At 40.8% G+C, this 25,726-nt stretch overlaps 1 protein-coding gene across 4 annotated transcripts in view; it reads right to left on the bottom strand.

Moving 5' to 3' along the window:
* LOC142104312 (inactive hydroxysteroid dehydrogenase-like protein 1) overlaps nucleotides 1-25,726 on the bottom strand; it is a 147,757-nt gene that overhangs the window by 38,506 nt on the left and 83,525 nt on the right. For 2 of the 4 annotated variants that reach the window (XM_075188908.1, XM_075188907.1), the window contains exons 3-4: nucleotides 23,852-24,297; nucleotides 19,573-19,800 (exon numbers count right to left, since the gene is read on the bottom strand). In XM_075188908.1, the coding sequence (XP_075045009.1) occupies nucleotides 19,573-19,800; nucleotides 23,852-24,297 (674 nt within the window). Of the gene's footprint in view, nucleotides 1-7,273; nucleotides 8,234-19,572; nucleotides 19,801-23,851; nucleotides 24,298-25,726 lie in introns of those variants that run through there. The other 2 variants (XM_075188905.1, XM_075188909.1) reach the window with 2 other exon arrangements.

Below are 25,726 nucleotides of genomic sequence, written 5' to 3'. Positions count from 1 at the left end.
CCTAGTAGATAATAGTGAATAGTGCAAAACTTCTGTAGCCCATTGTATGGTGAGACATTCCTTCTCCACGGTGGCATATTTTTGTTCACTTGGAAGTAGATAAGGTACAGCACATGGTACACGGAGAATTGAAGAACCATCACCCCTAACAACTGGCACATGTCCTTCATCAGTTTGGACATGAACAGGGTGCCCTGGTCTTTGAGAATTTCCTTGGGTATTCCCAAGCGTGTGAACATCAATACAAGTTCTTTAGATGGAAATGAAATGGACAGTAAGAGTAGCACCAGATAGTTAGTTGATTGGCAGTTTAAAAAAAAGATACAGGTATGCAAAACCCAGAATTTCCTAGTATTACAGTAAAAATGCATTGGAAAAAAGACAGAAAGAACATCCTCAGATAGATACTAGCATGGTAGTTCAATGAAAGATACAGGCAAGCAATACCTAGTACTTTATAAAGTATTAGGATGCTTCTGAAAGTGGCAGGGATAGAAGCACTTGCACTTACAGTATTTGAGTGTGCCATCCCTAGCACCCTTATGTTGAAAATATGTCATGCATAGTATAGCAATCCAGGCACTTCAGCTACATGAATGTCAAGTTTGAAATGTTTGGTATGTTTGGGCCCCTAGAAACCAGCAGCCTTAGCACCTTCATGACAACTCCATGAGATATTTCTGAGTGTATCTGGCCCACAATCAAAACTGAAGATTATGGCTCTTGGATAAATTAGCAGCTTATGCAGATCATAGCCAGTCCGTACAATGGTTCCAAAGATACTTATTGCCCTCTCAGTATTCAAAGGGACTGTCTGGTGTCATCTTTTCTGTTACCATTAAAATAATCCACCATTACAGGAAGAGAGATTGTTTCAGTTTAAGATGTTTTAGAGACAACAGGATATTTGAGCATCTCTTTTAAGCCTGACCAGGGGGTAAATGATCCAAAGTCCGTTTTTTTCATCTCGCGGGAGATCGGCGTCTTTGCAGTTAAAATTTAAAGCGGCGATGGCTTGTAAAGGCAAGTTTCCCTTTACAAGCCATCGCCGCTTTAAATTTTAGCTGCAAAGACGCCGATCTCCCGCGAGATGAAAAATCCGGACTTTGATACATTTACCCCCAGATGTCATAATCCTTGACAAGTGAATGCTGTGTCAACCCATTGTGTGATCTTAGTTTAATTCAGCTTTTTGGGGGAGCAGAAGCGTGGACAGAAGAAGATGAAGGAGTGGACAGTTCATGTGCCACTGCAGTCGGCAACTTGTTCATAAGGTACGGTTTGCATTTCTCTACAAACAAAGACAATATGTACCTTAAACCTAAAATCAAGCATGGTTGTCAAAAGGTAGTGATCTGAAAACCCTTGGGTCCTGGTCTAGCAAATCTAAAACTGGATCCCCAAGGTCAAGATGTTAGCAGACTCATAAATGTCAGACATACTCGTGACTTAGACTCTCCACAGGATTATGTGAAGACCAGATAGGTTGTCTAGTCTCAGGGGTGTATTTACTAAACTAGGGGTTTGAAAAAGTGGAGATGTTGCCTATTGCAACCAATAAGATTCAAGCTATCATTTTGTAGAATGTACTAAATAAAACATAACTAGAATCTGATTGGTTGCTACAGGCAACATCTCCCCTTTTTCAAACCCACAGTTTAGTAAATATACCCCTCAGTGTTCTTCTGCTGATTCTTTGATATTCCTGTTATGGAGGTAACTGACCTATACTGAGGGGTAGAAGGTGATGTATGAGAACATTCAGAAGATATATGACCTAAGCGAGCACTCATATTGGCACTGGGCTTTCTAGTATGAACAGTAGCATGACCAGTACTAATGAAAAAGTAAACTTCCTTTTCCACTGCAGCTGGTGTATGGGATGTTTTTCTTTATGTTATGAAACTCACAATCATTATATTTTCCTTTGATAACTGAAGGTTTGTCAGGACTCTGTAATCCTTCCTGCAGCAGTTACTGTGCATTATTATTTTAAGTTTACAAAAGGCTTGTGTGTGATAGGCTGAGCAGTGGGTATTAGGGGAGGAGGACAGGAAACCTTGCAACTGCCCTGGGTGCAGGGCTCTTACCTGCCCACCTTAACCAAGTAAGCAAAAGACAAGTTGCAATATGTTTACCACTAGATGAAGCTAGTGCATGTGTTTAATGTAAAGATTGTGTAAGTTGGAAGGAATTTGTTCTTTAAAAGGAAAACTGAATATAATTGTTCAGAAGTAAGATGTATAGCTATCTGTAATTAATTCATCATCATCATCATCATCATCAACACTTATTTATATAGCGCCAGCAAATTCTGTAGCGCTTTACAATTGGGAACAAACATTAATAAGACAATACTGGGTAGTACATACAGACAGAGAGGTAAGAGAACCCTGCTCGCAAGCTTACAATCTATGGGACAATGGGAGTTTGAAACACAAGGGCATGTGCTACATCATATTGCTCAATGGACCAGCTAGAATGCAAAGGTAAAAGTATTGAGTGGGCTGTGTGTGTGTGGCAATGTTGGTCAGAGAGTTGTTGTCATGCGTTAGCTGTGTAGATGATGGTAATAGGGTAATCTAGGGAGATTAAGATGGTGGTTGAGGAATATCATAAGCTTGTCTGAAGAGGTGGGTTTTCAGAGAACGCTTGAAGCTTTGAAGACTAGAGGAAAGTCTTACTGTGCGAGGGAGGGAATTCCACAAAGTGGGTGCAGCCCAAAAAAAGTCCTGCAACCGGGAATGGGAGGATGTGATGAGAGTGGAAGAGAGACGTAATTAATTCAATGTAACATGCTAGCCATGCTATTCATAACATTCACGTTGTAACATATGCTGTATACATTTGAGCCTAACACTTGCTGCCTAAATTATCTGCTATAATTGGAACACATAAAGACCTTTTTTAATTAAAGATATTGGAGTATCTTGATTTTGGGTAAAGAAGAAACCCTGAAGCTTAAAACCTGCATTACCCTAGAATGGTAGAGAATGAGCTACAGCCAGGTGGTCCACCTTAAGGTATTATCAGTTAGGCAACATCGAGGACACACTACCACAACATGCAGAGGCTACACAATGACTCTCAACATAGGGAAAAGGCAGGACAGGAAAGTGACTTTGGCTGAGCAACACCTTTGTGGCATCCATTCTGGTTAACTCATGCTGTGAGGGCAGAGGTGAGAAAAAGCATGCTTAAATGAAGCTGCCCCCTCAAAGAGGAGCCAGATGAAATTAGTCACTTCAAGTGCAGATGAGGATATCACAGTCGGTTCATGTTTAATGTGCATTTTCAAGGATAGTTATATGAGATCATTATGTTAGATTAAACGACTGTATATAGTTACTTTCTATATATCCAATTAATTGATTTATTTATCATAGAAGTTGACCTGGTGCCCATTGTGTTCTTCAAATATGTTTGTGCACCCTACACCTGCCTCATATTCATCCCACCTGCATGTTTACTCACCTTAAACCGCATTACCCTGGGATAGAAGAGACTGGGCTAAAGCCGGTTAATCAACCTCTGGGCATCACCAGTTAGGTCTCATTGAGAACACACAGACACAACACATTCAAGCAAACATGGGTTACATACAAGTTTCCTGGGGCACAAAAAAATATTTTAACAAGCATGTCACGTAAACAGACTTGATTTAGATATAGAAATTATATATTAATAGAACAGTTTAATTCAAAGAATTTGTGAGTATATTGCATGCAAATCCTACCAAAATCAATTTTCTGAGTACAGGCTGGGGGATAGTCAGGTTTGTACAGACTCACAATTAATAAAACCATTTCACACCAGCCTTGTTTCACTTATGCCCCAGTATATTCCTGTGTGCAGTTTGTATGTTCTTCCTGTGTTTGCATGGATTGCCTCTGTCAGAGGGACTCCCGAATGTCCAGGTAGGTCTCCTGGATGAGCAGGCTGTTCTCCATGACGCGGTACACGCTGGGTGATTTGAATTATTTTGCGTCATTGCGTTGCAGGGGAGTGGCCACAACCTAGCTGTCCTGACTTGAAGACCCATGAATCTGCAGATGTATTCAACTAGTAGAGAATGGCAACTCAAAACTAGCCACCCTGCAGCTTCCAGCCATCAATCTTTAGAATCAACAACCTCCCCTCACTGGAGTGGCTCCTTAGATCTAGGGTCAAATTTCAACAGTGTTTTTGCCTCCCTGGGCAAACCCCTGGCTTTCTCCCTCTTAAACATTGGTGGACCACTCCTGTGCACCCATCGTTGGTAGCAGAGTTCTAGTCCACCATCCCTTGGGTGCCTTGCCTACCCACAAATGCCCAACTGCAAATAGTCCCTTGGCAGGTACTCTGTTTCTGGAAACCACACTCCCCTCCCCCACATACCCAAGTAAAAACTGACCTGAGGCAGAAAACCTTTGGGGCTCCTTGTCCAGTTATTTCTCGCCAAGATCCAATCCTCCCTCCCCCAAACAGTCAAGTGACAACTGATTATCAATTGCTATAGTGCTAAAATGTCAAATATTGACATAACATAACATAAACCACACATTGAAAATGAATTTTCCTTGATTTTTTTGTAGGCAGCTTTGCCAATGCCACTACCAATACCAAAACAGATTCACACTACCTCCGTATTCCGGGATAATATAAATACCGTCACTGGTTCAGTCCTGTAGGTAACGTGATATGTCCCAATAAACGTCTTTTTCCTCCAATACTAAACGGGCTTAGTTGGTTGAAATGATTTTTCCATATACAGACCTTCCCTTCCGTGATCTTAATGACGCTCCCGATAATGGCACCCAGCGAGACTCACAGCTGATGTTCATACGATGTTTGGGTGATTGTAGATCATGTCACCCTCGATGTTGCAAGCATCCGTCTCGTCAGGAGATGTTCTTTTACTCCGTTTAGCGGCAGTGGGATCCAGTCCACGTGTCAGAAGCAAGAGAAGACCAGAGTAATGGATAAGTAAAACAACTTTATTGTACCATACAAAACGAGCATCGGTACTTACAATTCAGTACATGTGTAGATGTTCACAACTACCTCCTCAACGCGTTTCGTTCCTAAGATGGAACTTTATCAAGAGTAGACAATTGCAATTACTGATGTCCCTATATACCTATAAGATGGTCTCTATTGGTCTATATCAATTGGTAGCACATTGATCAATTTAACCCTATAGTTCCTCGCTCATGAGTGGTTTCATATACATTTGTACATCTTAGCTAACAAATGAACTGTATTAGTACAATAGTAATGATAATAATAGTAGTAATTATAAACATACAATTGATATATATATTTTAAAAAATTATGGATGATTAAAAATACATAAAAATATATACATAAAAACAAGGAAAATATATACTATATTTGAATATACATACATTTTGTGTATAAATTACACTATACTGTCTTAAAGAATATATGATATAATTAAATGTAACAATAAACATGTTTCCAATTTATTCATGCTCTATGATACATTATATTCCATAAACCATGTTCCATGTACCAAGGATAGATGCGGCCATAAATAGATGCAAAAATTATATATATATATATATATATATATATATATACACACATATATACACATACACACCAAAAAAGATATGCACATGTATATACACATATATATGCCTGCACATCCATGTATATGTACATGTATCTGCGTATGCACATGTAATCATACCTCATTGATAATAATTATCCTATCATATAAAGGTGATAGATATATGTAACAAGGGGGGATGACTGAAACTCTGTACTATTGATAACTGATCAATATATCTATACAATGTATGGATCCACAGTACCATTATCAGTATACATCTCACATATTAATGTAAAGATGAATAGTACACTGTCTTTATTTTCTTAAAGTAAGTTATTGATTTCAAAATCTATATTCATCCCTCTGGGGGCTAAGGTCCTCAGTTTGTACATCCACTTCATTTCCTCCTTATTTAACTTCCTGATGTAATCACCCCCTCGCCAATCTGGATTGATTTGTGTCAAAGCCACGAATTTTAGATCATTTGGGTTTCCCTCATGATATGCCGCAAAGTGCTGTGATACACTATGAAGCATATTACATTTGCGAATATTCCGAATATGTTCGCTGATACGAAGTGACAATTGCCCAGTGGCAGGCAAACGTGGGGACTCTATTAAATCTTTGCTGCTGGGAATCCTCTGTCCCCTCCCAAACAACCTGTGAGTGCCCCTGTATGTATGTTGGGGTGCATTCCCCCTCCCCCGCTACCACATCCACCTGTTGCACTACATCGCTCACCACTAGTGCTTCGGGGTAGTGTAAATCCTCATTGGACCCAGATGTGTCCTCTTGGTAGCAAACCAGAATGGATGGTCCAGTGCAGGCCTCTGGTATGAGGTCTTGGGCCCTCATACCATACCAGATTACGGTGCTCCAAAGTTTGCAGGGCTGGTTCTTACTATGCCAGTGTCCTCTCAGGTTCACACTCGGCCAACATCTCCTCATCTGTCATTTCTGCATAGGGAAAGGTGCAGGAATAGTTTTCCCAGGGCCCATGGTATTGGCCCCTGCTATCTTCACACTTTTTTCAGCCTTCTTTCCCTGCTGACTTGGAACCTTTGAACTAAGCGCTTGAATCTCTTGGCCCAATTGTAACATCTTATGGGCTTCTTCCACTCCCTACTTAGCACTCCCTGGGTGAACAGACCCACTCATCTCTGGGGAACAGCTACAGCACAGGGTCATGGAGGTATAATGGGGTGCCCCGATCTATGTTGGTCCTTGTGCTGTTACTACTATGGCACTTTCTTCCCTTCTTCAGGGCCATCTTTACAGCAGGCTGGGACCCGCTAATGTATTGCACTCTGGGGCTGAGACCCACTACAGTTTCTCTACCTTACAGGCTTCTGAGCCCTGTACTAAACCCTCGCCAAGCCTGTATTTAGGGGGATCTTAACCCTAGCCTAATGCTTTTCGTGCCACTTTCTATCTTAAAGCCTTTAGGAGTAAGTTCAGGATAATGTGGTAACTGGTTTCTAATGCTTACTGCTTTACATAGCCCTGGAATATATCAAGATACAGTTCCCCTGCAGCTCTACCCAGAGAGGTCCTGGGATTGAGTGACCCTACTGCTTGCCACCAAAGATGTGAAGATATCGGGTTTTCTGGCCCAATTCTACCCTCTTCACACTGGCTACCCAGAGGTGCCTTACTATGCCAGGGAAGCCTACCCAGTACCTTCTAAGGTTCCTACAGTAACTCAGGCAAATGCAGTTAGAAAGTAAAGTAATACATTTATTGTAATAAAATCAATCACTAGAAAATTATATACACACAGTAAATAAATGCCATTTAGGTTTACCACATCATCTGTCCCTTACCCCACTAGCTTAAAGAGTTACAGTCACCTGGCTGGATGGATCTGCAGATCTAGTCCACTGGTAGAGAAGGGCAACTGAAAACTAGCCACTCTGCAGCTTCCAGCCTTCAATCGTCAAAATCAACAACCTCCCCCCTAGAGTGGCTCTTTAATGCAACTAGACACTGCATTTGTACTCTGGTGAGCTGGGGAATATAAACAGGGCTTTAAAAAGTACATGTTGTAAAGCCAAGCATTTTGTGAGAAACGAGAGACAGACTCGTTGAGGGGATATCAAGCTCGTTTCGTCTCAATGACTATCGGCCGGCAAGTGGCTAAAGAAGACATTTTTATATGTAAGAACAAATCATATAATCCACTGTATAATCGTATAATCAAAGTCATGACATTGATATAACACTATTATTATTTCTCTTGTAAAAAATACCATTATACTGCAATTATTTTATTTTTTATTTTATAATGATACACGCAGTGAAGATAAATACTTGTATATATCACAAGTCACTTTTGTTTTATGTTCCATTAAGATCACTGATGTACCTAAATTAGTTACACAGAATTCCTTGTTAACTTGTAGTATATTTATAATGTATAGCTTTGAGTATTTATGCCATGCATTATAAATCAGAATAATTAATTCGTTTTTGTTTTCCTAACACTTTCTCAGTAAAGAACATGACAAAAATATTGTATGTCAAAATGTTATTAGAGAATTACACAACTGCTGGAAAGAAGATGTACTTTTCTCAGTGGTGTTTCCTTCTGGATAAGAATTCGGCTTGAAATTTGCTACAAAAGTAAGACCACAGAGACATCCAAAGACATTCTGGTAACCAGCATCCTATAGTCATCTGGAGGAAGAGAATGTTGCTTAGTTAAATGTATTGCTGCCTATTTCCTTCTTAATTTAATTTGAATTATTTCTTTATATATTTGACCAAATATCTTTTCTTGTAGGACAAGTCCCCACAAAATTCCTTATGTTATAGTTTCTACTAAATATCAGTGGCTACAATAGACTTGTACTTATAAACAGCTTCTCCTGGTTGCCGGGGGAAACCTTATTCTCCAGTAAACAACTGTGCATACAGCACCACCAAGAATTAGCTGTAACTAGAAAGCCAGAGACGACAGCGGGGGATTGTATTACAGGTGTAATTGTGACACAATTAGACGTGGACTTATAGGCAGATGGGCTTTTTAGGAGGCATTTCTCTTGCAGGTGCTGGAGGGTTGGTGCAGTGATACACAATAATGACAATAACTGATTAGCTGATTGCATATTAACCTCTATAGCTTAAATCATTAGCAGCTATATTATACCAAGTTGCGGCTGTACTTACATTACTTAATTGACATTTCCAGTTGGACTACTGCAGGAATGAAGATTCCTGTTTCATTTATAAAGGGGAAAACAACTTATGTTTGTCTGGTATTTGTACTTGTCTTTGTCTGCAGATAAATTTGATATGGAACATGCAATGTTCACATTTATTAATATCTATCAAGACAATATTCTCTTGTGAATGTAAATCCTGGTAGTTCCATTTAAAAATGGGAACTACACTGGACATTATTTGTGTAGGAACTAATTAACTGTGGTAATTGCCCTTAATTGTAATGGCACTGACCATGCCTGGGAAGGCCTGGGCTGACAGATAAACAAGACAGTTGTTATTTATTTATTGATAAGGCGCCAAAGATTCTGTAGCGCTGGTGTCACGGCTCTGAACAATTTTAGTGGATCCCTTGCCTCTACTATAGATTAGTATTAGTAGAGGATGGTGGAGATAGAAGACGATGATATGCAGAGTGATGGTATTCACAGGTTTAAAAGTTCATGGCTCATAAGCATCACTGATAATAATAACACAGGAGAATAGTAGTGCTGTAAAGAAGTATATTGACTGGTGGTACAACAGGAATAAAATATAAATATATATATCGGCAGAGCTGAACACACGGCAGTTGGTCAGATTGCAGAAACAAATCACATATGCTACTTCATAGTTGGTAACCCTTGGCAACAGCATGAGATGAGCAATACAACAATTCAACGCAGAGGTGATGAATAAGAACACTTGGATACAATAGGAAAACACACAGCAGATGAACGTGAATCACTGGTACAGCTAAAGTCCAAACAGAGTAATATATAGAACTTGGCTGATCCGAGAATAGCGATGATTCAACTTAGCAGGTGGTTACTGGTATCACAGGGATTTTTATCTAGCAGAATAGTAAGCGTTAAACAACATCCAAGGACTTGGATGTACACAGACACATGCAGCAAGATGTTGCCTAGAAGTAGCAGCGAGGTGAGGAGTATCTGAACCGTGCGTGGAACTACAGGTAACAGGTGTTCCAGTCTCAGGTGCAAGGTGAGTTCACTGTAGTATGAGGCAGCTGAACAGAAGCACGTAACTTGAGCTGAAGAAATAGCCACTGGCACAACAAGCAGTTCACAATAACAGTCCAGCAAACAGGTAAACAGCAGAGTGATGATAAGCCATGCCAGACGTGGAACTACAGGTGACCGGTAACTTGATAGTAGCAAACAACTCACGAAGTAGTCAGCGTGCAGATGAACAGCAGAGAGGAACTTCAGCTTGCAGATGAACAGCAGAGAGGAACTTCAGCTTGCAGATGAACAGCGGAGAGGAGTACAGCTGAGCCGACCAGGAATCAAAGATGACAGGTAACTTCGGCAGCAAGTATAGTCCAGCGAGCAGGTAACAGACAAACGGAAGGTCAAGGTATACAGCCAGATCCCACTGCAGCGTGAGTAACACAAAGAACAGGCAATGAGTCCATAATCATGGGAGGTTAAAATAGTGCTCTAGAACCAATACGATTCAGGAGGAGGTCCAAATCAAGGTAGCAAGGAACACCTGTATGAAAGTAATGTCTCTGAAGCAGAAGCAAGCACAATCATGGTTCTTAAAGGGAAAGTCACAGCTTCGGCACCTAGCTATGGGACCGGCATGTGACAGTACCCCCCCTCTTAAAAGTGGCCACTGGACACTTAGCGATGACTTTCCGTGGGAACTTGATATGGAACTTGTGTAATAGTGCAGGAGCATTAATGTCAGAGGCATTTACCCAGGAACGCTCTTCAGGACCGAACCCCTTTCAATCCACTAAATATTTAATCACTCCTCGAACCACTTTCGAATCTAGAATTTGAGTGATCTCAAAGTCCTCCTGTTGGGAGAATTCTGGTACTGTTGAAGGAGATGTTGTAGATAAGAAAACGATTAATAATTACTGGTTTGAACAGAGAAATGTGGAAGGAATCTGAAATATGAAGTGAGGCTGGCAGCTTTAATTTGAAGGACACTGGGTTGATAACTTTCAAACTTTTATACGGACCGATGAATCGAGGAGCAAACTTCATTGAAGGAACTTTAAGACAAATGTTCCGGGTAGATAACCAGACTCAGTCACCCACTTTGAGAGCAGGTACGGCCCTGCGTTTCGTATCTGCCGCTGTCTTATAGCAAGCAGAAGTCTTCTTGAGCTGGGATATGACTTGGCTCCAAGTAGACGAAAAGTTCCGAATGAGTTCTGTAGCTGCAGGAACATGGGTGGGAGGGAGGGCTGAAAACTTGGGCAACCTAGGATGTAAGCCATATACAAAAAAATATGGAGTAGAAGAAGTAGACTCATGAAACAAATTATTATGAGCAAACTCTGCCCATGGCAGGAGATCCATCCAGTTATCCTGTAAAGCAGAAGAGAACATATGAATAAAAGTCTCAAGGTCTTGATTCACTCTCTCTGTCTGCCCATTAGATTGTGGATGATATCCGGATGAAAAGTTAAGCTGGACTCCTAAGGCTTTACATAACGCTCGCCAGAATTTAGAAGTAAATTGTACTCCTCTGTCAGAAACAATCTCCTGAGGGCACCCATGCAGTCGAAAAATCTCTTGAATAAAGTGTTGCGCCAAGATTGAGGAAGAAGGTAGGCCCACTAGTGTTACGAAATGAGCCATCTTTGAAAAGCGATCCACCACGACCCAAACTGTATTGTGACCCCTACTGGAAGGGAGATCGGTTATGAAATCCATGCTGATGTGAGTCCATGGCCTGGAGGGTATAAAAAGAGGCAACAGGGGTCCCATAGGAGCCAGACGAGAAGATTTGTGCTGGGCACAGACATCACAGGAAGCCATGAAGTCCTTAACATTAACACGAATGGATGGCCACCAATAAGAGCAGGATATTAACTAGTAGGTCTTCAGAAATCCTGCATGGCCAGAAATTTTAGAAGCATGGTACCAACGTAATAATTTTTTTAGGAGTGTTTTAGGAACGAAAGATTTACCAGGAGGAGGAGATTGAGACACAGTAGAGGCCAACAAGCACTTAGGATCCAAGATGGGACGATTAATAGAAGGATCTGAATCTGCTGAAGTATCAAAAGCTCGAGACAGGGCATCCGCTCTTTTATTCAAATGTCCAGGTTTAAAGGTGACATGGAGATTAAAACGAGAGAAAAAGAGGGACCATCGAGCTTGCCAAGGGTTGAGACATTGTGCCGTTTGTAGATATAGCAGATTTTTATGGTCAGTAAAAATTGTTACTACATGTTGAGCTCCTTCCAAGAGATATCGCCATTCAGATAATGCCAACTTCATTGCCAATAACTCTTTATCTCCAATGGTGTAATTTTGTTCTGCTGGTAAAAATTTTCGAGAGAAAAATGCACATGGTAACAGGCGGTTGGTAGATGACTGTTGGGAGAGGACTGCTCCAACACCAACTGCTGATGCATCTACTTCCAAAAAGAATGGTTGCGAGAGGTTTGGTTGTTGGAGAATGGGTGCTGAAGAAAAGGCCTCCTTGAGGTGAGAGAAAGCCTCTAGGGTCTCCACTGGCCACTTCTTTGGGTTTGCCCCTTTCTTGGTGAGGGATGTAATAGGAGCCACAATGCTGGAGTAATTTAAGATGAACTGTCGGTAGTAATTTGCAAAGCCTAAGAAGCGTTGAATGGCTTTGAGTGTAACCGGGAGTGGCCAATCTAGAATAGACTGAACTTTTCTGGATCCATCTGCAGACCCGATCCGGAAATAATGAAACCTAGGAAAGGCATAGAAGCTGCTTCAAAAGAACATTTCTCCAATTTACAGTAAAGATGGTTCCTGCAGAGTCTAGTTAGTACTTTGGCCACATGCTTCCTATAAGTATCCAGAGTCTTAGAGAAAATGAGAATATCGTCTAGATATACAACAACGTAGGAGTAGAGAAGATCCCGGAATATCTCATTAATAAAACTTTGAAAAACGGCTGGGGCATTACAAAGTCCAAATGGCATCACCAAATATTCGTAATGGCCATCGCGGTTATTAAAAGTGGTTTTCCACTCATATCCAGACCGAATACAAATTAAGTTGTAGGCACCTCTGAGGTCCAGTTTCGTAAAGATGTTAGCTCCTTTGATTCGGTCGAATAATTCGGTAATCAGAGGGATAGGATAGCGATTTTTGATGGTCACCAAATTAAGCCCACGATAGTCAACACAGGGGCAAAGAGAGCCGTCCTTTTTCTTTACAAAAAAGAAGCCAGCCCCAGCCGGGGAAAGAGAAGTTCTGATAAAGCCTCTTTGAAGATTCTCCTTAACATAAACGGACATGGCTTCAGTCTCTGGTTGAGAGAGAGGGTAAACCCGACCTCTAGGTGGGATTTTGTCAAGTATTAATTCTATGGGGCAATCTCATGGACGATAAGGTGGAAGAGTCTCTGCACAAACTTTATCAAAGACATCAGCAAATGATTGATATTGAGGAGGTAACATAGAAGAATCTGATGGTACAATGATCTTGGAAGAACAGAGTGGTCTTACTTTGAGTAAACATTCTGAATGGCACTGAGAACCCCAGGATAGAATCTCAGACGTACTCCAGTCTAGTTGTGGCCAGTGGAGTTCAAGCCATGGGAGGCCCAGGATGACTGACGATGTGGTACAAGACAATATTAAGAAAGAGATACTTTCAGAATGTAATGCTCCTATATTGAGAAGAAGAGGCTTGGTCCGGGTACGAATTACACCTTTGGAAAGCTGAGATCCATCAATGGCTGTGATGACAACAGGATTTTCTAACGAAACAAATGGAATAGACCATTGGGTAACTAAACCTTGCGAAATAAAGTTCCCGGCAGCACCAGAATCGATTAAAGCTTGGGTAGAGTGTCTCTTAGAGTCCTACAGCAGAGAAACTGGAATAGTACAAGCAGCACAAGAAGAGGTTTTCTCAAGCCCCAATCTGACCTCCCCAGAATAGATCAGTGTTTGGTGTTTCCCTGGCCTCTTGTAACAAGTATTTAAGAAGTGACCAGAGTCACCACAGTAGATACATAACTTGTCTCGACATCTGCGGTCACGTTCCTCAGGGGTCAACCGAGATCTCCCAATTTTATAGGTCCATCAATTATAGAAGAATGTGAGACAGGATGTGGCGCGGGCCCATGGATTAGGCGACGAGCTACCTCCTTCTCCACTGTTCTCTCTCTGAAGCGTAAGTGCACTTTATTACATAATGATATAATGGCATCCAATGTAGTAGGAAGTTCATGGGGGGCTAATGCATCTTTTATGCGGTCAGATAACTCCTGCCAGAAAGCAGCCACCAATGCATCATCATTCCAAGACAATTCAGAGGATAAAGTGCGGAATTCAATGACATATTGTGCCACTGAGTGAATCCCTTGGCGTAAACGGAGTATAGTCATGGAGGCGGAGGAGAGTCGACCAGGTTCATCGAAAATCCGACGGAACGTCAACAGAAAAGATGCATAATTAGAGAGAAGGGGATCATCCCTCTCCCGCAGTGGGGAAGCCCAGGCTAAGGCTTGGCCATTTAGTAAGGAGACCACATATGCCACTTTGGATCTATCAGTGGGAAAATTCTGTGGTTGAAGCTCAAACTGAATTGAACACTGATTGAGAAAGCCACAACACATTTTAGGGTCCTCATCAAACTTGGCCAGAGCAGGTAACCTGAGCGTAGAAGAAGTCACAAGGGAGGCCTGATGTCCCGAAAGTTGCTCAGGAGGAGAAACTGGCACCGCTGGTTGATTTGTTTGAAGCGTATCCAGACGACCAGCAAGTGCCTGAAGACATTGTAACAACTGACGCTGTGTATTATCCTGCTGTTCAACTCGAGCAACTAGATGCTGTAGCATATCCTTCGCAGAAGGCTCCACCAGGGGATCAGACATTAGGGCCTGTTCTTACTGTCACGGCTATAAACAATCTTAATGGATCCCTTGCCTCTACTATAGATTAGTATTAGTAGAGGATGGTGGAGATAGAACACGATGATATGCAGAGTGATGGTATTCACAGGTTTAAAAGTTCATGGCTTATAAGCATCATTGATAATAATAACACAGGAGAATAGTAGTGCTGTAAAATAGTATATTGACTGGTGGTACAACAGGAATAAAATATAAATATATATATCGGCAGAGCTGAACACACGGCAGTTGGTCAGATTGCAGAAACAAATCACATATGCTACATAGTTGGTAACCCTTGGCAACAGCATGAGATGAGCAATACAACAGTTCAACGCAGAGGTGATGAATAAGAACACTTGGATACAATAGGAAAACACACAGCAGATGAACGTGAATCACTGGTACAGCTAAAGTCCAAACAGAGCAATATATAGAACTTGGCTGATCCGAGAATAGAGATGATTCAACTTAGCAGGTGGTTACTGGTATCACAGGGATTTTTATCTAGCAGAGTAGTAAGCGTTAAACAACATCCAAGGACTTGGATGTACACAGACACATGCAGCAAGATGTTGCCTAGAAGTAGCAGCGAGGTGAGGAGTATCTGAACCGTGCGTGGAACTACAGGTAACAGGTGTTCCAGTCTCAGGTGCAAGGTGAGTTCACTGTAGTATGAGGCAGCTGAACAGAAGCACGTAACTTGAGCTGAAAAAATAGCCACTGGCACAACAAGCAGTTCACAATAACAGTCCAGCAAACAGGTAAACAGCAGAGTGATGATAAGCCGTGCCAGACGTGGAACTACAGGTGACCGGTAACTTGATAGTAGCAAACAACTCACAAAGTAGTCAGCGTGCAGATGAACGGCAGAGAGGAACTTCAGCTTGCAGATAAACAGCAGAGAGGAACTTCAGCTTGCAGATAAACAGCAGAGAGGAACTTCAGCTTGCAGATGAACAGCAGAGAGGAGTACAGCTGAGCCGACCAGGAATCAAAGATGACAGGTAACTTCGGCAGCAAGTATAGTCCAGCGAGCAGGTAACGAACAAACGGAAGGTCAAGGTATACAGCCAGATCCCACTGCAGCGTGAGTAACACGAAGAACAGGCAATGAGTCCATAATCATGGGAGGTTAAAATAGTGCTCTAGAACCAATAAGATTCGGGAGGAGGTCCAAATCAAAGGTAGCAAGGAACACCTGTATGAAGTAATGTCTCTGAAGCAGAAGCAAGCACAGTCATGGTTCTTAAAGGGAAAGTCACAGTGCCGGCACCTAGCTATGGGACGGACGTGTGACAGCCGGATACAGAAGCAAGTAACAAAATAAATTAGATAATACACATAAGTAGCACAGATGAGTGTGAGTAGTGCTATGGGGACTCACACGGAGTGCAGCTAAATGCATCACAGAACATACGAGGGAGTCAGACAGTGGACAGACATGGAACAATAGGTAGAGAGGACCCTGCTCGGGAGAGCTTACATTCTAGAGGGAGGGGTGGTGAAAACAGTAGGACCAACTGGGAGAAAATGGAGATGGGAGGTGAGGAAGAGGAGATTAAGGATAAGATGATCAGAAGGTGGTAGGATATGTGAGCTTGAAAAGGTGAGTTTTGAGTAAAGTGAGAGTTGAGGGAATTAACTGTTAATCCTTTTGACAAGATGGGGAGTTAATGTCCAGTGCTCAGAAATCACAAGAAAAGGAAAGAGATATAAGATAACAGTGGCTGATATATGATCAGAGAGAGAGGGAGAGCTGGTTAAACTAAGAAGAAGCTGATTGATATGAACAATACCCAGAGGAGAGAATACACGCAGCAAAGAGTATAACAGCAGAAGGCCACTATGACCACATCTGTGTCAAACAGTGTTTTTCATTAAATGAGTCAGTAAAGATATTGTGATAAAGGAAATGATGCCAGTCTGATAACCTACCTCCTCATCACACTTAATATAAATAAGAAGAAATAGACTAGCATTGAGCTAGAAGGGGTATTTAAATTGAAAGGCTGGACTTAAATACTTACTAGTTTATTTCTAAGAGACTGAGAAACATTATTAACTAAGACTGCTATAATCAAAAAACACAGTTCGAATTGTGCTTGACATATACTAAAGCATATTATCCTATAGTAAGTTTTTAATAATACATAAAGAGCACAGTCATGAAACAAAATGGAAATATTTTGTACTAACATTGCTCCTCATCAAAACTAGCTAGCTCCTCTTCTGACTACAAGAGCGTAATACTATAACAGGTTATTATATCTATATTTTCCATTCTCACATGAGTGGAGGGATACGATCAGAATTGCCAGACATAGCGCTCTTAATATGGCAATAAACTTACAATTGTAGATCTGTCAGCGTTCCCGTAGCAGGTACTTGTGTAGAAAACCCGATTGTATTCACTCATCAATTCACGTGTGGGTCAGATGTATAATGGTCAATCAGGATTCATGTAATAGAAAATTAATTAGAGGGATACAACCTCACTTCCTCTCATAACCATAAGACGTGAGCATGATATAAAATGAAAAAAAAAAAATATTTGGTGTAGTATGTCAAAGCATTAAATTTAATATGAAACAAGCATATATAAGAATCACATGAGACAGAAAATGCGTTTGCCCGTACCAGATTCACATTGGATAGATAGAAATCGTCCCGGAACGAAATCCAAAGGAAACCTCCACAGAGATGTTAGATCGCAGTACTGGGCTGCCGATATTTCTGTCCTCCAAGACACAAACGCGTTTCGACTTCAGAGTCTTTTTCAAGGTGATGAGTCACCACCTTGAAAAAGACTGTTTGAAGTCGAAACGCGTTTCCTTTGGATTTCGTTGCAGGATGATTTCTATCTATCCAATGTGAATCCTTACCTGTTATCTGGTACGGGCAAACACATTTTCTGTCTCATGTGATTCTTATATATGCTTGTTTTATATTAAATTTATTGCTTTATTAACATACTACACCAGATATTTTTTTTTTTCATTTTATATCATGCTCTCGTCTTATGGTTATAAGAGGAAGTGAGGTTGTATCCCTCTAATTAATTTTCTATTACGTGAATCCTGATTGACCATTATACATCTAACCCACACGTGAATTGATGAGTGAATACAATCGGGTTTTCTACACAAGTACCTGCTACGGGAACGCTGACAGAGCTACAATTGTAAGTTTATTGCCATATTAAGAACGGGATGTCTGGCAATTCTGATCGTATCCCTCCACTCATGTGAGAATGGAAAATATACACCAGCGTGGGAATTAATTTACTTATGAACTTTTGCTGCGAGTAATTTTACTTATAAATATTGGGTTACCTATGATATCCAATTATAGTTTCATACCTTTCTTGGTTAAAGCGAATTCAGAAGCGCTGAAAGTACCCCCTATTATGTTTGTTATCCATTTGAATTTACAACCAATTTACAGTTTGGGAATATTTTAGCTGCAACTGTATATAACGCGCTGATTATTGATCAATTTATATTTTATCCAGGTTATTATATCTGTGAAAAGTAGAGTAGTCATGCACCATTAAGAGTGAGAGACATTTGGTTTTGACCACACAAATAACAATATTTGCTAAATAACTATGATATGTATGCTAATGTACGAAGAGAAATTGAGTAATATATAATGCTAGTGTTATTGATGGTAAACCTTGTGTTCTTGTATAGATACAATCGTTCTACAAGATGTTATGATTCTCATGTTAATTTAAGTATCAATATACCTATATTTAATTGTTGTCAGGTTTACCACATAATTCTTTTGGGAAAACTAAAATGGTTACGTTTCTGCCCAAAGAGGTTACTAATTTTCTCAATGTTATGAGTCTTTCTGGATATATGTAGAGTATGATAAGAAGAGCTATTATTTATCCTTAAGAATGGATATGGTTCAATACATTTCATATATATAGAAGATTAAATTTATGTAATGGTGACTGATCATAGCGCAGCCCATTCTAACTATAACGATTAGGTAATAATGGGTGACTGTCACAGGAAATGTTTCTTGAGGTATAGTTGTTTAAATATATTATCTGAGTGAAAATAAAGAAAGAGTGGTATATTACTTTATGTTACAACAGACACTTATATGATACCATGAGGTATTGTAGTGTACTGTAGCCAGTGTTTTGATATTTGTTGATCAAAGTCATTTCCTAAAACAGTGAGGTACTGTTATATGTATATGCTTGTATATAATTGATGCTAAAGTGCTATTGTCATAATACCTATTAATTAAATAAATAATATCGGGATAATTAGTTATAGTGGCTTACTTAATTAATTGATAATAGCGGGTAGGTGGAAAATTCTTGAATCGAGCCCTAAGTGCTCAAACTCTGCAGTACTAATTCCAAGTAAATTCTAGTGGAGGCACTGTCCCATATTTCTAAAAGGTACACTACTACTTGGTAACCTGGGCTACCCATTTTTATCCTGGTTACTTGTATATGACACTTCATTATATTATTATATTGAATAGAAGTAGGGTAAGGAGGTTTTAACATGTATAAATAGTGGATGATGAGAATGACAGTCACCAGCAATAGCGAACCTCTTGTGATTGGTTGTTAGCGAATGCTCTGCTTACGTTCATAGTTGCTTTTCTCTTTGTACTGGCATATATTATGTTTTTATGTGCTGTTTACGCTGTTTTTGGCGGGGAATGGTTTTTCCTGTATTAGAGAGGTTTTTGAAGGTTAGCTGATACCTAATAGCAATACAAATACGTATTTTGCAAACAAAACAAATGGTTATAAACACGGGAACATGTGCAGTTTTGCATATGCACTTGCTCTTGACATTTGGGGACCAATTACAACCAACTCTACCTCAGGCTCTTAGTCAGTAGCTGCTTCTTATATTCCTCTAGTACCTCATATTTTTATAATTTTAATCTCTCTCATTTATAATATTTACCTGGATGGCGTGAGACCAGTGTCCAGTTGTCCTCAGCGATCGCCCTATGGTTCGCACTGCACTACGTGCATACTCCTTAGCAAGTGGAACCAACAAGGACATTTTGGTAAAGTCATCAGAAAACGCTAACAATTTTGTGACCACAAAAAATGGCGTCAAGCTTTGTATAAATATCCCTTTGGAGGAATATTCATATTGTAAAGCTCTAGCAAAATGATCCAAAAAAGACTGAAAAAAGAAATGAATATAATTACTTAAATAATTCATAAATACGTTTCTGAGTCTGTTGGAATGCTGGCATATATTGCAGTGGTTTCCTCCTGCATTCTGTTATTTTGTTTCAAATAGTTATTAACCTTATCCATGTACAAACAGTATACAAAGCTCAAATTACTTTACTTCACCTGCCGTTAAATTATTTTAGGCAGTGACTTATTACATGCAGGGAAGCCCCTCTTCACCTAGGTGAATAAATGCAGTAATTAATCTTTTAATATAGGCCTGGCCAACCTGTGGCTCTCCAGGTGTTGTGAAACTACAAGTCCCAGCATGCTCTGCCAGTAGATAGCCAGATGATGGCTGGCAGAGTATGTTGGGACTTGTAGTTTCACAACGCCTGGAGAGACACGAGGTTGGCAAGGGCCTGTATAAATACATTCATAAATTAATACAATTATTGTCACATATTCCGTCTGCCTCTCCACATGCAGACTGTGTCAGATACTGCTGACTTCTACAGTGAGAGTAAAATCAGTGATTGTGCAGCCTGATCTGAAGTTTAAATAAAAGGACAGAAGAATCTTATATAGTAGAAACTACAATGTAGAATGCAGTTTGGCGTTCTCTGCAAATAGGGCTATCTTGTGCTGGCTATGATACAATGTGGGACTTTGCTAGTAAACTATGGCACCCTGGCTGCTGGTACAATGAAAATTACACTGGCTACTAGTTTAATGTGGTGGTATTGCCTATTGGTACAATGTGGGGGCACTGAATCCTGGCATAATGTGGGACACTGGCAGCTGGTATAATGTCTGTGACACTGCTGGCATAGTACTCCCATCATTTTGAATTGTAAAATTATTATATTTATATGCCTGAAATTTGATTGCTCAAAATTTGGCTACATCAATGTGTCAATTCAGGGAAAACTGATTTAAACAACTCTGTTGCAAAAAAAGGGGTTTAACACATGGCACTCCTGGATGGATGACTACACTGTTCTAATTCTTTATGTAATTCTCTAAAGTTTCTCTTTACTATGTAAAGATGGAAAGTATTTCTTTGGAATAAATGGTGACATCAAGCACCTGACACACTGTTTATTATTAATCAATGATCTACACCATAGTAACACCAAGGTAATTTTTTTGTCATAATTATTATTTTTTAGTTTCCTTTTTTTGGATGACTAAGTTTACAATTCAAAATCATGTGATTTTAGTGTACATATTGTAATATACTAGACGTGACGTATGGTTATGGGTAGGGGGCCCAGAATGTCCTGTAGCCCAAGGCCTGATATCGCTCTCCATGGCCCTGGCAATAAGTGGAGCTCTTAGTGGAAGGGAAAGTAGCACACCATATTACTTCCCAAAGTATGTCCTGTTTCAATGGAGGTGCCTCCTTCCCAGACATAGTGAAATATGAACTAGATTTGGTGAGGCAGCACAGTGGCCTAGTGGTTAGCACTACTGCCTCAAAACAATGGGGTCATGAGTTTGATTCCCAACCATGGCCTTATCTGTGTGGAATTTGTATGTTCTCCCTGTGTTTGCGTGGGTTTCCTCCGGGTTCTCCGGTTTACTCTCACACTCCAAAAACATACTGGTAGGTTAATTGGCTGCTATCAAAAATATTGACCCTATTCTCTGTCTGTCTGACTCCCTCTCTGTCTGTGTGTGTCTATATTAGGGAATTTAGACTGTAAGCTCCAATGGGGCAGGAACTGATGTGAATGAGTTCTCTGTACAGCGCTGCGGAATTAGTGGCGCTATATAAATAAATAAATGATGATGATGATGATCAGAAAATGTGGGTTAAAAAACAACAATATCATGCAGCAGTTGATTCAACTGCTCACAGCCACTGTCCTCAGCTATTTTCTGCAGCCGTGCTTCTCTAGCTATTGTGGAACTACGTGTTCCAACATGCACTGACAGACATTGACTGGAAGGACATGCTGGTATTTGTTGAGCCACAAGTACCATCTTGCTCTTCCAGTTTAATGGCTCCCAATGTGGGCTGTAACAGATAGTTCCACAATTGCTGTAGTTCCCTAAAACCTTTGCCCATTATAGAAAACAGTTAAAAATACACAGACACATGTATTTTAAAAAAACATTTGAATAAAAGACTCACCACCAAATTAATCTAAAATATTCCATTTCCATTGTAGGACAAGGGGGAATTCTTTCTTCCTCTCTTTATAATCCAATCAGGTGAAAACAAAGGAACAAAATAGGTGACTCTAGACTGCTGCCTAGGATCCTGGTGCTGAAAGGCTGTTACCCGAATTGACTGACAGTGTCACTAGCCACCCAGCCAATGACAAGCTTCTTTAAATGCAAGTCACAGTATGATGGTGTCAGGCGCCGTCTCCGCACCTCCTATGGGTGCTGGAGATGGACGTTCTCTTGCCGCAGTTCACGTCCCTTTGCTAGGCAACCGGACGCAGTCACGTGATCACGGCGCATGCGCGATGCACCGCCGGGTTGCCATTAGGGTGCCAGAGTATTGGTTCTACCCTGCTCCAGCATACTGTTGCTCCTGATTGCTTCCTGTGTTAAATTACCTTGGCTTGCTTTTGACTACTCTTCTGGATCTCCCTTGTACTTTGCTGCCCGTGCTGTTACTGACCCTTGGACCGTTCCTGACTACTCTTTGCCTTCTCTCCGTGGTACTGCGTCTCCCTGGTTCCGACTCGGCCTTTCTGACTACGCTCCATTCATTGCACTGGTAACTGTCTGGGAGAACCGCGACCTGCGCATCACACGTGGAAAAACCCATACCTCCTTGTAGGGGTCCATGGTGAACACCGGTGGTGCGTTAGACTCCGCACCTCCCAGCTTAGTAGGGCCAATACCAGTCAGTGACATCTGTAGTGAAAGATGTGACAGATGGGCTGACACATGGAAAAATGCTTGTGACTGACTGAACGACTAATGACACTTTCAGTAAATGCAGGTCACAGTGGCTTTGCTCCAAACCAGCAGTCTAGCATAGCCTTTTATGTTTTTTTACTTTTTCCCATTGGATTATAAAGAAAGAAGAATTTCTTATTAGGCTATCATATAACATAGTGGGTGAGTTTTTATTTCAGTTAAACTACATTTTAAAAACATGTGTTTGTTTTTATGTGGGACCCTGAGACTGTGTGTGGTGCATAGGTGGGTAATACACTTCCTCACTTGCACTTTGCTCTGCCCTGGCAAGCTGTCTGGCATAGGTATAAATTACCAAGGGGTCATGGCAGAGCCTCAATGCTGCCAGTAATAACTGTGACCCTCCCCCTGCTTTATTGGGATCTCCCCTTCTTTTTTATTATGGGAACACTTTCCTATGAGACCACGGACCCGCTCCCAAATCTTGCAGGGGATCCTGGGACCTCCTCCGCTCTGTCCTGGGGTCAGACAAGCCATTAGTGTTCCTAAAGCAGTTTAGAGGGGGAAGGAATGTATATAGCTTCACCCAACATTTGCGGGAAGCAGAAGAGTGAGGAGTTGCCCAAAATGTGTTCTACCTAATGTGAAGGCTCAGCAAAGGACGGGGTGGGAATTCACAATGTTTTGTGTTAGTGCATATTATGCTGATTGGCTCCTGTGACTTGCGCCTCTTGCTAATGCTGATCCTGGTCCAAACTGACATCGCTCTCCTGGTTATAGCAAAATATTTATACCTATTTACAATAGCCATTTAACACTTTACTCTGGATTCAAATGGCAACTCTCAGAAAAAGGCATTTCCCTTTACATTGGTGTTAGATTATCCATTACTCATTTTATGGGCATTAATAGAAAAGTATTTCATAACTTTTAAAATGGGATCTCCAATAATTGTGTTAAATTATGATAGCACATTACAGTATAGCATATTATAATATACTATAACAATAGAGTTGCTAATATTCAACTGTACAGTGAGTGGCGGGGGAGTGCAAGGAAGCTGGAACACAAGAACTCTGTCAAAGACTGAAATCCTATAACATGGACAAGGTTATTCTACAAGAGATGACATATACTAAAATTATTTGGTAAATACCTTTAGAGTTAAGTTTTACCTTGGAGGAGGAATACACAGTCGCGTGAGGAACAGGCCTGCAACCTGTTACAGAGCCCACATTGATAATGGCTCCTCTCCTCCGCTGTACCATGCCCGGAAGCACTGCATGTACCATCATAACAGCTGCAGCAATGTTGACATTGATAATCTCCCAACTTTTATCCTCTGGTACTTCAGTAAAGCATGCAGGGTAGTCATAACCCACTCCAGCATTGTTAACCAAAATGCCTACATCCGCATCTTTAAGAGCCTCCTTAATGGTTGTAAAGACTTCACGGCCCTTGCTGAGATCAGCCACAATGAAACGGGTTTTCACTCTATAGGTTGCAGATATTGTCTCAGACACTTTTTGGAGCTTCTCCATGTTGCGACCTAATAGGATGATGTTCACACCATGGCTTGCCAGCTCCTCAGCATATGCTTTACCAATTCCATCTGTAGCTCCTGGAGTAAAAACAATATATAGATTTCTAACTTGTAAAAGTGGTGTGAATAGTCTAATCATGTTTTTTACCAACTTCCTCCATTTGTTACTCTTAACAAGACTTCAAGTATCGGTACAAGCTCTTTATATCATGAATAGACCGGATCACATCCATTAAACATGAACTTGTTTCCATGCTTACTGTACTTGTTCCAGTCCTTAACAATTTAAGTCCCTGACAGCTACTTAAACATCATCAAAAACTGATATCTGGAATTTTTTTGCTGGATATCTATCCGTAAACAAAGCTGAGCCCCCTATACTGTCACATCAGGGATGGAGGTCTTAGTTTCCCGGATCCTAATAAATCCTATCTGGCACTATCTCCCTGGTGTCAAGACTCACGTTTATATTGAGTCTTTGTCTATGGACATGATTACACCATCTACCACCCTATGGCACTCAAAACATTTAAGGCCAACCTTTCGAAAATGATATCCAATTGCTTTCTCATGTCTTTGACATAACCACTAAGACATACCCTCCATTTTCTGCTCCAGATTGAATCTGCCTTCCCTGGAACAATCCAATATTCCCCCATGTTAGACACTGATTTTCTCTGTGGATTAATAAAACATGAGATGCCTGATTTTCCTGAGTTACAGTCAAGGCTTCTACCACACAAGTCCTTCTACAATACAATTTTTATCACTCTAGAACAGTTGCTCCCAGTCTTTTTCCACTTGTGTACCCCTTTTGAACCCATTTCTATAAATTGTACCCCTTGTTTTTAAAATGACTGTATTTAAATACTGACACTTTTGTTCACTGCCTATCTTAATGTAAAATAGTGGAAATGAGGAAATAAGTTGGAAAGGAAAATTACTTTAAATTAAAGCTTAGATTTTACAGACCAGGTGGAAAGGAATGGCCAAGTTATTTGAGAAATGTTAGGACACCAAACAAGCCAAGGCACCTAGCAGTGGTGAGTTGTACAACAGGTGGGCACCCCAATATTAGGCACCATATCTACAAACCCTGCATGGGTATCTAATAAAGGCCAAGAATGAATCGTTTGCCAGCTCAAACACTGGTAGATAGTAATAGTCTTGGGAGGTGATAGGTGTACATTAGGGCTATTGTATCCGAGATCAGCTTTACCATATCGGGTCACCTCCGCAAGCAGATGAGCTTTAGATGGTAGGAGCACAACCGTCCCATTCAGAATGCTGCAATCAATAGTCCCGCAATAGGTGAGAAGAGGGAATCAACCATGTAAGGCTGCCTGGAAGCCACTTCTGGCCGTGCGAACACCTCACTGACCCTGGCATTCAGCGGTGGAGCATCAGGTAAGCAGTAGCAATGCACACTCAACATGGAGCACACTCTCACTAGGGCCAACTCACTGTTCTGCAATCTTGCGGCGGAGACTTAATTCGGTTGCGGCCA

This window comes from Mixophyes fleayi, chromosome 10 (assembly GCF_038048845.1).
Source record: "Mixophyes fleayi isolate aMixFle1 chromosome 10, aMixFle1.hap1, whole genome shotgun sequence".
Classification (NCBI taxonomy): domain Eukaryota; kingdom Metazoa; phylum Chordata; class Amphibia; order Anura; family Limnodynastidae; genus Mixophyes; species Mixophyes fleayi.
This window is presented reverse-complemented; position numbering and strand designations above follow the sequence as displayed.